Source organism: Perca flavescens, chromosome 5 (assembly GCF_004354835.1).
Source record: "Perca flavescens isolate YP-PL-M2 chromosome 5, PFLA_1.0, whole genome shotgun sequence".
Lineage (NCBI taxonomy): Eukaryota > Metazoa > Chordata > Actinopteri > Perciformes > Percidae > Perca > Perca flavescens.
Window position 1 is genome coordinate 18,402,653 of NC_041335.1, and position 13,626 is coordinate 18,416,278.

Sequence of the window (13,626 nt, forward strand, 5' to 3'; positions counted from 1 at the left end):
CTTCTCTTTGAAAGCCTGTACACCGAGAGGAAAAAAGGGAAAGAGGTGAGAGGGCAGCAAGGAGGGGGAGTTAGGGTCTGAAGGAGTCTATTTTTAGCATCTGAAAAATCAGGTGTCTGCTGCCAATGGAAAAGAAAGGGAAGTGTGGGTAAAGCGACATGAAGCAGCACTGTCGCTTTCATTTTACATGATCCATGTGAGTCAGAGAGCGCTGCAAGGGTTGGGGGGTGGGGAACAGCAAAACACAGACAAATATTTAAAAAAAAATGGCATATGGTCCATAATGACACACACTGACACACAACATAATAATTAAAACTGTAAGAATAGATAGTACATAGCTCAAATAAAAATGTGATTTTTAGACTTTGATGGTCAGTGACAGCCTCAGAATTAAAAAGGTGCTCTAAGCGATGTCACGCGTTTTTAGGCTACAACATTTTTTGTCACATACATCAAACATCTCCTCACTATCCGCTAGCTGTCTGTCCCCTGAACACACTGTAAAAAACGCTGTCTCTGTAGACAGCCCAGGCTCCACAAACAAAACAAACTGGCCAACCTGCACCACAAAACATAACAAACGCTTCCAGCTTCCAGCGTTCCAGCCAATAACCGACAAGAAGGATTTGGGGGGTGGGGGTTCGGGGGTTAGTGCGCGGAAGGATGGAATGGAGGGAGAGGGGACGGGATGAGGAGGATGGAGGGGCGAGCTAGCCTCGTTTTGTTTGAAAATACTTTGAACGTCAACAAGAAGTGCCGTCCCAACATCGCTTGGGGCACCTTTGGGGAAAAAGCCAGCAGGAAGAAGTCCACTAACCAGCACTTTAATCACTGGGTGGTGCAAGCAGCAGTATCTCTAATTCACAGCAGACTATGCTCCTTGCAGATAAGATTAGCTAATACATCATCTAGTGGGACTTTGCCTCACAGAAGCTGATAATATTGCATCTTTCGGCTTAAGAGCCAAGAAATTTCCTGGTAGAAAGGGTGTTCGATTTCACCTCGTGCACAAGCCTGATGAATATCACCGTGAAACAACACCCCTCTTTCCTGACAGGATGCACATAACAGACCACATTCCTCTTCCATAAAATGAAACTCAAGTAAGGACACAGGAAGGTGGTTAACTGCTATAAAAAGAACCTGAGCTCTTCCAGTCCACCCACACTGCGAGAAAAACTGGTGTCCAAAGAGACAGGGACATGGCACAGCCCGCACAAAGCGTTCATCTTTGTCTCATTTCCCAGACAACGGCACTGTAGGAGCATTAGCAGTGATGTGCCATTCGTCAGCTGGCTCATAAGGGATGGGTAGGGACAGGTTGTACTCCTTTTGTCCCTGTCAACAGCCCAACACCAACATTAGCATCACCTGCTTTGTTCAAGGGAGATGAGGTAGGAGGGTGGATTGGAGAAGGACAGAGTCTGTGGAGCTCTAGGGGCAGAGAAAACACAATGTTCCTTTCAGTGCTTGGCTGGCATCCAGGTGCATGATGGAGGCTCATCTGAAACACTGTCATGATGCCTGATTGTCCGCTCAAGTTGAATTAACAGAAAAATTAGACCTTCACATAACCAGCCAGCTTGCAATGTGAGAGGACAACATTGTAAAAGAGGTTATTCAAGATTGCTTCAAACCCCATAGGTGCCCTCACGTTTGAAAAGACACCCATACTAATCTTTGGTTTCCACAAATATGTTCTGGATAGTGAAACTGTTTAAACTTCCTTTAGGGAGCTCTGAGAAATATGTTGCATCACTTTGAATAGGGATGCGCAAACCAATCATCAAAGTTGGTCAATATTCTTTGTTTTTTTATTATCTAAAAATAAATAAATAAATAAATATCTAAATGCCATTTTATTCAGTGGTTTCCCAAAAGACTCTTAGAACCTGGTGTTATGCAGTATAAGCCCTAGTGTGTGTGCAGTACGTTGCAGCAAGTAATGTTTCTCATTTATCCATCATCATTATCCAATTCCAAAGCAGACAATGACAATGGTAAGCTTCCAGCCTAAAAACAGTCGCATATATTATCACCATTCCTGATTGTTCAAATCCTATTTGTATTTTAGGACAAAACACTAATGCTTATCCTCTAAACTACGCTGTCATATTATGTTAACAGTTAAGAGAATTCCTGCTCTAGCACTGCTAACCAAGTTAGTCATCTGGCAGACAAAAGAAAGAACAAACAATATTTTATATGCCGGCTTTGTTGATCATTAAACACTTAATTTCAGCGTGGTGTTAAAAATACTTAACATAAAATACATGTATAACTTAAAATGCCCTCCGGTGCTGTCAGTGCACATAAAAATCTGTCTCTATTGACTGTCAAAAACATTACGTCAACCTGACATGAGTTTTTGTACCCAGGACTTATCATCTGTGGGAAAAATAGACTATACAGTCCGAGATAACATGAAAGGCTTGTCGCTAATCCAGTTTAATACCTACAGTGTCTTTCTGCAAGCTCATTTAACAAACTGCATTCCTACATTATATGCCAAGCTGTAGAGTAAATTGACTTTTCTAATTTTCTAACAAAGCAATCACAGAAAACTGGCTAATGCAATTATATGTACAATTCACCCACTGGGAGAAATGAGTCCCAGTGAGATCATGGGGGTACAAAATATTTTATAGATAGAATAAAATAAGTAAAGAACTGAGTAATCTATTATTATTAAAAAAAAAAAAAAAAAAAGAGGAAAATTGTTCTTCACTGTTTAACAGCTGTACAGCTGCTCAATCTCTGTCACTATCCACTGCATCTTATGACTGTCCCTTGTCTTGGGGAGTGACATTGATTGTGTGTATGGTGTGTGGGATACAAGACACAGGAGATCAACATGCAATAGATTTGCAAAATAGTCCATAGTCGGGTCTAGTAAAGAACCAAAACTATACCACTCCTCTGCTTAAACAACCACTAGTGTATTAAATGTTATGGAGAAATTACACATGATAACATCAATATTACACAACAGTTCAACCGTTTTTTACAAAATCAATGGAGATGGAGCAAGATGAAGAAAATGTCAAATTACCGCACAAACAAGCAAGTGAAGTTATGACTATACGTTGTAGTTTGTCACAGCAACGTACTGAATGTTCAATCTTATTTACCCCCTAGTTAACTCTCCTCAAAAAACCTTATATAGCTCACTTTACTGTGTTTGTACCTGATTTTTCGCTGCTCTTCCTGTGACACCAATCTCATCTGATAAGCAGCTCAAACAGTACAGACATTGAACGATAAAATGTGGTGAGCAGCCGCATACGTCACTCCAACTTTAACTGACAGGAAGTGCGTATTTTCCTCAACTAAAATGGCTACATACTCGCACTTAGCAACAGGATTGTTGAATTATGCTGTAAGACAATCAAAAAACGGAAGGCTGTAGTAAGAGAAGAGACAACCTGTCACATGCAAGAATTAAAAAAAAAAATCCACACAATGCTAAGAATACTCAAACACATGCTTGTAAGCTACAGGCTTCTCTGTCAAGAAATATTCATTCCACAGTCACTCATACATACAGCATATATTTACATATTCTCACAGCTTTCCCCTCCTGACCATCAGGAGGCTGTCAGGTACTCCTGTAACTGTATAACATTAGTGAAGTGGTGGGTAATTTTAGTCTTAGGGGAAGCTACATGTATGACAAGAATGAGCAAACATTAGCATCTGAGTGCAATTAGAAATTCTAATCCTTATTTATCAAAAAGGTTATTATCACAGTGTCTCCACTTTGCTTTTAGCATTGGCTTAAAACAAAAACAAAATACAGCTGGTGAACATGGAAGAAAAAAGCTTTACCAGCTACGTCTAAAACTCACAATTGTACAGACAATTTGATTTGATGGATTGATTCATAATCACATGCACTTTTTTCTCCTGATGTGGTGTGTTAGATTCAAGAAAGACACCTGAGAGTTTAAGCATGATGAGGTTTCAGCCTCTCAACTGCTTCTTCCTGTAAGATCTCTTGGTTTACTGAAGATGCACTGAACCATGATTTGTTTTTTAAAACATGTCATTGCATTATGTCTCCTCAGTTGAGAAATGCTTTGCAGCAGAATACAGAACTACTGATTAAAACCAGATAAACATGTGAAAGTCAATGAGTGTTTTTTTTAAGAAATAAAGAACCACTAAACTCTTACTCAACTTCTTGACTGTGTCAAACTCTAATACGAACATAGCGGCAAATACTATATTTTGCAATACCAAAGCTACAAATATTATTTTCCAGGAAATAACTTGTACAATATTTATACTGGATAAATATCTGGGAGGTACTACAGATCCCAAATATATTTAACATTGACCTAGTTTCAAGCTTATATTTACTCAAAATAACAATAATATAGGCAACATATTGCTGTCGGTGCACTTACTTAAAGACAAATTCACATTAAAAAGAAGCTTACTGACCTAAAACATAAAAAAATGTTATGCCTTAGGAGGAGGTAAAAATCTAAATGAGAGAATACTGCCAATGAAACTAGAGTTTAGACATGTTAAGAGTTAAAACAGCATGGCCAAATCCAAATGTCTGCACTCAGAGACTTGCAAATATAGCCACAATGTATATTTATCCTCGAGGGTAAAACCAGTGAGTGCTTGTGAGCTCTCTGAGTTTTTGAGCCCTATATGCCCCTTTCTGCATGTCTGCAAAACGTGCTTGAGAGAAATACCAACAATTCATAGTGTTCTAATGGTAAAAACGACGATGGAAAGGTTTGTTTTTTTAAACATGGAAACATCGTACATTGCAACAAAACGTCTGTATCGTTCTTTGCTTTGTTAATTCATACTGATTGTACTGTTTTAATATGATCTGACCAAAATCCATACAGTAATAAAATAATAAAAAAACAGTGTTAACATAAAGGCCAATATAATCAGAAGGTGAGCAATAAGCACCTCATTTTATTAAAACAACATACTAAGGCCATACTAAGACAATTTCATAAAATTACTTTTTTCATTTGTTCTCCTTTAATTTACTTAGCTACAATTTGAAATGTATGAATAAATTGTCTTTAATGACATGGGCGCCTGGGTAGCTCACCTGGTAGAGCACACGCCCATGTACAGAGGCTCAGTTCTTGACGCAGTGGCCACAGGTTTGGTACCGACCTGCAGCCCTTCGCTGCATGTCATTCCCCCACCCTCTCCCCTTTCATGACTAAGCTGCCCTGTCCAATATAGGCCTAAAATGCCAAAAGAAATTATCTGTATAAAAAAAAGAGAAATTTCTCTTAAGTTTTAAAGTCACTGTTTAGATTTAGCAATTTGCATTGTCAAGACAGCCCTGCCCATGTAGCACGTGTGTATTCATGTAAGTTGAAGTTAAGTATATCCCCCAGCAGAAAACTGGTTAGGCAAATACCTTGAGTAGCTGCCATGTTTCCAGTAAAGAAGCCTCCACAGTTTCTTAAAGGTTATAACCCGTATGACTGGTAAAGAGGACGGTGCACAGTCACGTGAGGAAGATTTGAATTCTGGGTCATCAGTGATGCTGATATTGACGGCCTCCACTTCAAACAGTCTGCCCTTAATCATCAGACCATGCACTTCAGTGACAGAACAGGCCGCAATATCAGCAACGTGTTCATGGTGCAGTTCTTTGTGAAACAAATGGCATAAGGAAATATAGGTCTAGTCACCGACAGCTTTTCTGTGGTAATTGTTACAATTAGCAAAAAAAAGCAGCTATACATGTTTCAGATCAAGAGGAACATCTGTCTAAAAGTAAAAAAACAAAAGTGACTCAAAAGAGAACAATCCGCCTATAATTCAGCTCCGGAAATAGTGCACAAAATCTACTTGTTTTACGAACTTCTCTTTTCCAATTTCTGCTTTCATGTTATTCAAAAATGACAAAACCAATGTAATCTTTAAGATCACCGAGCAGCTGATGCAGAGTGTGTTCCACAACCCCCACAACTGTTGGTTTCAAAGAGGCAGGACGCAAGTTTTAACACGTCAAAAGAGATTGCAGCCTGAGTGCATATTAGTTCAATATTCTTCAGGCACAGAAACAACACAATAACCTATCTCGGTATGTGTCTCCTGTAATTTGTTTTACATATCAACGTTCTCCAAGCGCAGGCTAGAAATTGCTCTTCTAAGGCTGAGGCCCAGATCAGTAGCACAGATACATCTCAAAACTAGTCTCAGATTGCAGTCCTATTTCAAAGACATAAAGCAGGGGGTCACAGTGGAGTGTTTGTGAAGCAGTTCCTGCCCCCATAGCAGAGCCATCATCTGGACAAGAGACGCCACAGCCTCAGAGTCAATGACTCACCCAGGCCCTGCTGAGTCAAGTGGAGTGACTCTAGACTCTAAAACTCATAAAGTTGTATTGAAAAAGAAATGGGCCGGGAGGGATACAAAAAAAAACAAGCTTGTGGCGTGCAGGTTTTTAGTTAAGTCAAAAACAAGCTGACTGCAACCTCAAAAAAAAAAAAAAAAAAAAAAAAAGGGGTTCTCCTTAATTTCCAAGTGACCCTTCTGGCTGAGGTCATACCCATGGTTAATCAAACATGCTGATATTAGCAGCAGGAGCGTAAATAAATTCTCACACCTGGGTATCATTGGAAAGTGCACCAAAAAGACAAAAAAACATAAAGCCTAAAAAAAAAAGAAAAGAAAAAAAAACAGTGATTCCAGTCATTTCTATTTTAACATTATTAGATGAACAGTATAACAGCAGCTTACAGTCAGGAAAGAGAGAGAAGCATTTCAACAGCTTTAACAAGCATGCCCATATGACAGAAATAGGGACAAGGCACGAGAGCATAAAAATATGCTGCACTTCTTCGGGCCATAGCAGAAAAACAGAGTGAGTCTAAACAAATTGGACGTTGACCTGTTGTATAGCACATTATGTAAACAAATAAATAAATAAAACTTGATGTTGTTGCATCTCTGGAAGGGGGATGATCACAATTGAACTGGAAAAAAACCACCCGTCACTTAGTTACCTAGCAACATGGCAGCACGGTAATGACAAATTGATGGCTTGCAATGCTCATCACATACCTGGACCTGATGCACATCAGTGTTGCACCTCTGGCTTCGCCACAATCCAGCACTCAGCATATCAAAGTTCACTGGCCTTTTCTCCGCGTTTTCGGGGTCACTACTTTCACCAGTAACACGGTTTTCTTTCAGCACGAAACAGCCGCCGACTTGAGGTGTGGAAACGATGCCATAATTGAGATAAAAACGCATCGAAAGTCAGCAAATGATGTCCTTTACGTGGCCGTTTGTTTGGCCCTTCCGCAGAGGAAGGGGTGCGGGTACGACATGTAAAGATGAGACGAAGACAAACATCATCAGCTCGGGAGTGTTGCACAGTGAATATTAACCGCCGTTTCTGCCCGTGTTTACAAAATCTGGCCACATCATTGCACCGGAGAACCACACGCTGGTTTTTCCTCAATCGACAGAAAAGGCCAAAGTAGCTATAGTAACGTTAAAATGTCCTTGAATATCCAAGCTACCCTCGCAGGAGTTGGTGGTTGGGATCGTCCTAGCGAGGGAATTGAAACTGTGGCTGTGAGCTCAGCTCAGCTGCTGTCGCCCCCGTCCACAGAACCGGAAAGAGCGAACTAGAGCAAACAGATGAAGAGCACCCGCCATCGTTAAGTTGTCACTCCTCAAGTCAGAGCGGCTACAAGACTTCACAGTCCTTTCAGGCACGACACAAAATACTGCCAGGTAAACCCAGTATAACGAGGTTTCCGGTATAATTTTCTAAATAAAAGTCTGACTTACTGCGCGTTTGAATCCTAGACTATATAAGCCTATGGTTACTATTTTTGGTTTGTTGCAAACGTTGAATCGGTCCAAAAACTGCGTGTGCACACATTTGCTGTTTGTTTTCTAAAACAACAATTCCACACATCATGTCCAAGATGTCAGGCTACACCTAACAGAACTATTCCGATTGCACCCATCCTACAAGTGTTCTCATTTGAGACTTTATTAGGACGTTAGTCAAATGAAACAAATAAATATTGTGTGCATAAATACTACCGGTGAATGTAACTAAGTAGGCCTACATTTCTCAAAAACAAATTTGAGGTACTTTACTCGAGTCTTTTCTTTTCATGCCACTTTCTACTTCTATTACTCTGCTACATTTCAGAGAGAAATATTAGCTTTTTATTCCACTACATTAATCTGACAGCTATAGTTAAGTTAGCCTACTTGTATAAAATACGATGTTTTGTTGTAAATTAAACTACCCAACAAGTAGGCCTACAGCTGAACTTATCAGCCGATTAAACACAGAAATGTTTTCATCCTTTACAGTTTCTGGACTTTTATTTTTAGGCTACTTTAAGAAACATTTTCAATGTAGGACTTTTATTTGTAACAGAGTATTTTTTACAGTGTGGTATCAGTTTTACTTGATCTGAATACTTATTCCACCAAACTACACAGCAGCCTATCATTTAGTATTTCTGAAGCGTTAGTCGCCTATCTTCCGGTGTGTGTGTCTTTCTCTCTGCTTGCTTGACGAAGCTCTATTGACATCCAGCCATCTAGACGAGCAGTTTCGATAGTGTGTCGCCGCCTGCTGGCAGCGGAGTATATGGTCTAACCATAGACAGTATATAAACGGGGTCTAACCATGGGGTCTAACCATAGGGTCTAACCCTAAATTGGAACTTCTTTGGTGGTATCACAAGTGGTTACGTATTTCCGCATGCAGAGGCTTTATTATAGGATGTAAAGTTACAAAGGTAAATGTATAGCTGGCGTGTTACAGCCCGACATGTGGTAATAGACAAACTTTTACTTTTACTCAGTTTACCCGTATTCATATTTTTATGTATTTATCTGCACTGATACTGTTCATTTATTGTCACGATGTAACTCAATTAGTAACCAAGTGAAGTGATTGGAGGGGGAAACATTTAAGAAAATATATTTATTTTCATATAATGGTGCATGGTGGTGACCTCAAGAAGGTCATTGATTAGATGTTGACCATTGCATCAAATTCTGCATATGCATAAAATATGAAAATGTTTCATAAATATTTCACAACCAACTTTGAAGCATATCTAAGAACTTAACAAAAACACTGCAAAAAAACCTGTTCCTGGTAAATTCTCTTTTAAGTTGTGCACAACACTTCAAAGTCTTTATACATTTAGTAATGTAGTTTATTACTACATTAATTATAGAGAATATTTTATCATTGTACTGTATCTATCAGAGAAATCATTACCTGCATTTCTTCTTCTTCTTTTGTTTTTTTCTTACCAAAAAACAATGATGGCCAATCCTGAACTGAAAAGCTTTGCATACAAGTTTGGATTAACTCTTTATGCAAAATCATTTCCTTGTGGACCACAAATTGACAGTTTGTAGAGTTGTAGAGATTTTTATTTCTGTTACAAATATATAAATATATATATTAGTATAATACTGATTTCTTACAAATACTGCAGGTTGCACTGGAAAGATGAGTCTTTTGCAAGATCCACATAAAAATAACATAGTATCAAATTGAGAGTTAGTTTTAATGTGAGGACTAAAGATACAGTTCAAGTCATTAGAAGTGCACCTCCCCCAACCGCAATTTCAGAGAGATGTCATCACAGGTCATCAGAGAGATTGTCTTTTCCTGGTGACCTACATAGTTTCCTGATTTACTCATTATAGTTATTGTTAAGGGAGAGAGCAGGAAGCATTACATCACAGTCCATTGTTGTGGCCATAGGAAACTATTTTGCAATAAATATATAGCATTAAATGGGCATCATCATTACATTAACATGATCTTTTTCAGGAATCCGTCAGAAATTACAACAGACCCTTCTCCTTTCACAAGTGTTTGCCACTGCTTAAAGTGATGGATGGCTGCAAATAATGAAACTAATAAGGCAAAAGTTTAGGCTACTGTATTGGATTCAACAGCAATGTCTTGTGCAGTGTAAAGCAATGCAATGTAAAAAGAATGTTATGTAATGTGTAGGGTGACTGTTAAAAGTTAATAAATAAAACAGCTAACCTGTACTGTCAGGTGAAGTGATAATTAATCTATTATTGCATTCCATAATACTCGTGCTGATGCTCTTGTAAGTGATGAAAGGAGGGTTCATATTATTCCATCCAAAATTCATTTTTTATTTATGAAACACTTCTCCCAGTAGACTTGAAAAATGTCTGTATAGTTATTTCCTTCGCAAATAATGGAGGCTGCAGTCAGCTTTGATTCACAATAGTTACAATTGATTTCATACATTTTATATGATTCCAACAGTGACAAGTTTGCATGGCCGAAAAAGGATCAAAACATCCAAAAAACTTCTCACTCCTGCAACATAATACACTTCACCTTTGTCTGCTTTGTTTGCTCAGTATGTTAAAACCTTATTTGTACTGTGGCTGGAAAGTCTATTGAATGATGTTTCACTCCATTAATAGGCCTTTTCCTACGGAAGACATTTTGACATGTCATATTATAAAAGCACAGGTGTAAATAATTAAATTATTGATGGCTTAAATCTATTTAGCTGCTTTGTTTTTAAAGGTCCTGATATTGGCTCACTTTCACACTGTCATGGCTTAGTGGGAGTTGAATAGAAGGGAGCCATTGTAAATGTTTTGACAAGTCAAAATGTCTGCCTTCAAAAAGGCATATCAACTGAAATCAACATTTCAGACATTCATAAACAACAGTACAGAGTACAGAAGAACAAGTACAGTATCCAGAGACTACAGTTGACTGTAGTCTTTAAATGCTCTTTTTATGTGCACATCAGACAAGCAACATACAGGGCGATACTTTGGGACACCTTTGAGCTCATGTGAAATTTACAAGCATCATTTTCCACATTGCCATACAAGTGTGTTGCATTGTGAATAAATAATGGTACAGAAAGAGAAAGGGCATTAGGTTTATATATAGTAGGGCTGACGATATTAGGAAAATATGTGATTGCGATTATTTTGACTGATATTGCAATTGCGATATGATTCACGATATTGGAGGGAATGATAATTTTTGTATCATTATTCTCATTTTCATTGAAAAAAAAAAAATATATATATATAAAATAATTGAAGTGATTTTTTTTTTTTTGCGAGGATCTGTACCAAACAGATTTTTTTCTTCAGTCTGTAGGATACGATTTAGCACCACAATACTTTATTTTAGAATGGTTTGACATATATTTTGCCTTTAACTAATATTGCGCCCACCTGCGATGTGGATATTGCACTAGTTCATATTGCATATATATATGTCGATAAAATTGCGATTAATTGGGCTAGGCCTATATATAGTTTGTTAATTAGGCCTATTATCAGGCACCGATCGAACTTCCAAAAATATTGAACAGGGGGATTTCGCCATTGTAAACATGGCCCTGCCAAATTTGATACCTTAAGTATCTTCCACCCGTGACCACCATCCACGCACAATCATGCCTTTTAAAATGTCTACCAGAAAAAAGGTTTTAGAGAAACTCCAACTTAAAAAAAGTTTTCAGTTTCCTACCTGCTAGAGTTTTGTTCACCGAACCGACACACGATGGCGGCAGAGGGTCAACACAGACCATGCTAGCCTGACCACGAAGAAAAGCACGACAACTGCTGATTGGCTGACTGGTGACGGAAATGTAGAAACGAAGACTGAACATAAACATGAACACTACCACACACACGACCGTGAAACAGACATGGAAATATAATAGCCTACTGTAGAGCTATAACTTAGCCTACATGGTAAGACGTTTTTGATAGAATATTTGATATTACCTGTTTGGTGACACACAAAGTGATGTAATGCTTGCATTCACTTTCTATGTTTATTTAAAGAGATGTCGCGGCTTGTCCAGTTCATGAGCTGTATGTACAGTGTGTCCAGTCGGGTCATATGGAGAGGTTCTCCCAGTGTCCCTCCACTGCTAATGCCGCTCCCGTCTGGACCGACATGTGTTTTGGCAGCCGGCAAAAAGGACTTGATAGACCTTCCTGTCCTGAATGAGGACGAGCTCGAAGAGCAGTTTGTGAGAGGTTCTGGACCCGGAGGACAGGCCACCAACAAAACCAGCAACTGTGTGGTGCTCAAGCACATACCCAGTGGGATTGTTGTGAAGGTTAATCTTATTTTTAAATCTATCTGTGTGTCATCACTGGTATCTCTCAGTTAATGTGTAGCCTAGTAGATATGTGGTGAATGAATGACCCAAATCAGAGTTATGTTGTTGAGTTTCAACCTCGGTAACATTATTCTTGACCATACAAGTCTCAGTTGAAATACCTCACCTCATAGGCTACTGTAGCTGTTCTGATGCTTTTGATAATAATTACATGATCTTCATCCACAGATACCCAGTTGTATTGTAAATGAGACTGAAGGACTTCTTGTCCATGTTGACTTAAAAAGTTGAGTTTAGTCCTTTCAGTGCCGTAAAAGAAAGAGAAATTATGATAAAAGCCCAGGAACAGCTACTATGGCTACCCAAAAAGGGTGATATTATTTTTGTCAACCAAAGTTATGTGATTGATGTTAATATAATTTATTGTACCATTTGTTTCCCCTGCAGTGCCATCAAACCAGATCTGTGGATATAAATCGAAAGCGTGCTCGGGAAATTATGCGAGAGAAACTTGATGTTGTTTATAAAGGAGAACTCAGTGAAGTTCTTGTAAAGAAGAAAGAGTCTGAGCTGAGGAAACAAGAGAAGAGGAGGAAGGCAAATGAGAATCTGGAGAGAAAAAAACTCTTTAAAGAAGCGCTGGCTGCAGACTCTAAACCTGGAAATGACACTGTTTGAAATGTTATAGAATGTATACTTGTATATTTCTGTACTTTAGGCAGATTGAAACAAAACCTGGAAAAGTACTGTCAACTGTTCTAAATCCAATTAGCCTTTTATTTGTATAGCATCTTTCATGCAAAGTTGCTATACAACATACATCACATAATGCAAGACGCAAGCAAAAACGAGAAAATAAATCAAATATTGTCAAATGTTGGCGATGTGTATAGTTCATCTTTCAGTGCTTGAATGGGTATTCTCCATAGACTGTAAATATGTGCTTAGGTAAAAGCTGCAGTATGTACCTGTAGGTGTTATTTGATGACGTAGATACATTTTGCATTTGATGAAATCATGTACCATACCTCATTTCCTGTAAGTTGTTAGTGTTATGTTGTAGCCTCACTTTCACACTAGAGCATTTCCTGCTGGCTCATTTGATATTGAAAACGCAGATCAACAGAAGTCAACATAATTACAGCGGCAGCGCTAATGATATTGACAGGATAATTTGTAGCACATTAGCCAAAAGTTATCATTAGATGTCAGCAAAAGCTGTCTGATCTAAACCTCTTGGGCTAAACATAAAATACTGGACCTGTCTATGCCACTGTCTCTCACAGTCTCACTCTCAAGACTCTCACAGTCTAAATTAAACTATTTTCTCCTTGAAATAATAATAATAAAAAACCTTAAGCTACATGGGACCTTGTATGCCCTGAGGTGGGCATACCCACACCATTTTGCTAAGTATAGTTAAAAAGTAAGATACATATGCTTTAAATGGATTTTTATTTATTACCTGTGCTTAGGT

General features: G+C 38.5%; 2 protein-coding genes across 2 annotated transcripts in view; one reads left to right on the forward strand and one right to left on the reverse strand.

Annotated features, from left to right (window-relative positions):
* LOC114555285 (membrane-associated phosphatidylinositol transfer protein 2-like) overlaps positions 1 to 7,788 on the reverse strand; it is a 39,733-nt gene extending 31,945 nt beyond the window's left edge. The window contains 1 exon segment of the mRNA XM_028577584.1: positions 7,066 to 7,788. The gene's annotated coding sequence lies outside the window, so the exon portion shown is untranslated.
* A 3,849-nt stretch (positions 7,789 to 11,637) lies between these two features.
* Positions 11,638 to 13,029, forward strand: mtrfr (mitochondrial translation release factor in rescue). The gene is made up of 3 exons (XM_028577585.1): positions 11,638 to 11,772; positions 11,866 to 12,146; positions 12,597 to 13,029. Exons 2-3 carry the CDS (start codon positions 11,868 to 11,870, stop codon positions 12,825 to 12,827), a joined length of 510 nt encoding a protein of 169 aa, XP_028433386.1. The 5' UTR covers positions 11,638 to 11,772; positions 11,866 to 11,867; the 3' UTR covers positions 12,828 to 13,029.
* The last annotated feature ends 597 nt before the right edge of the window (positions 13,030 to 13,626 follow it).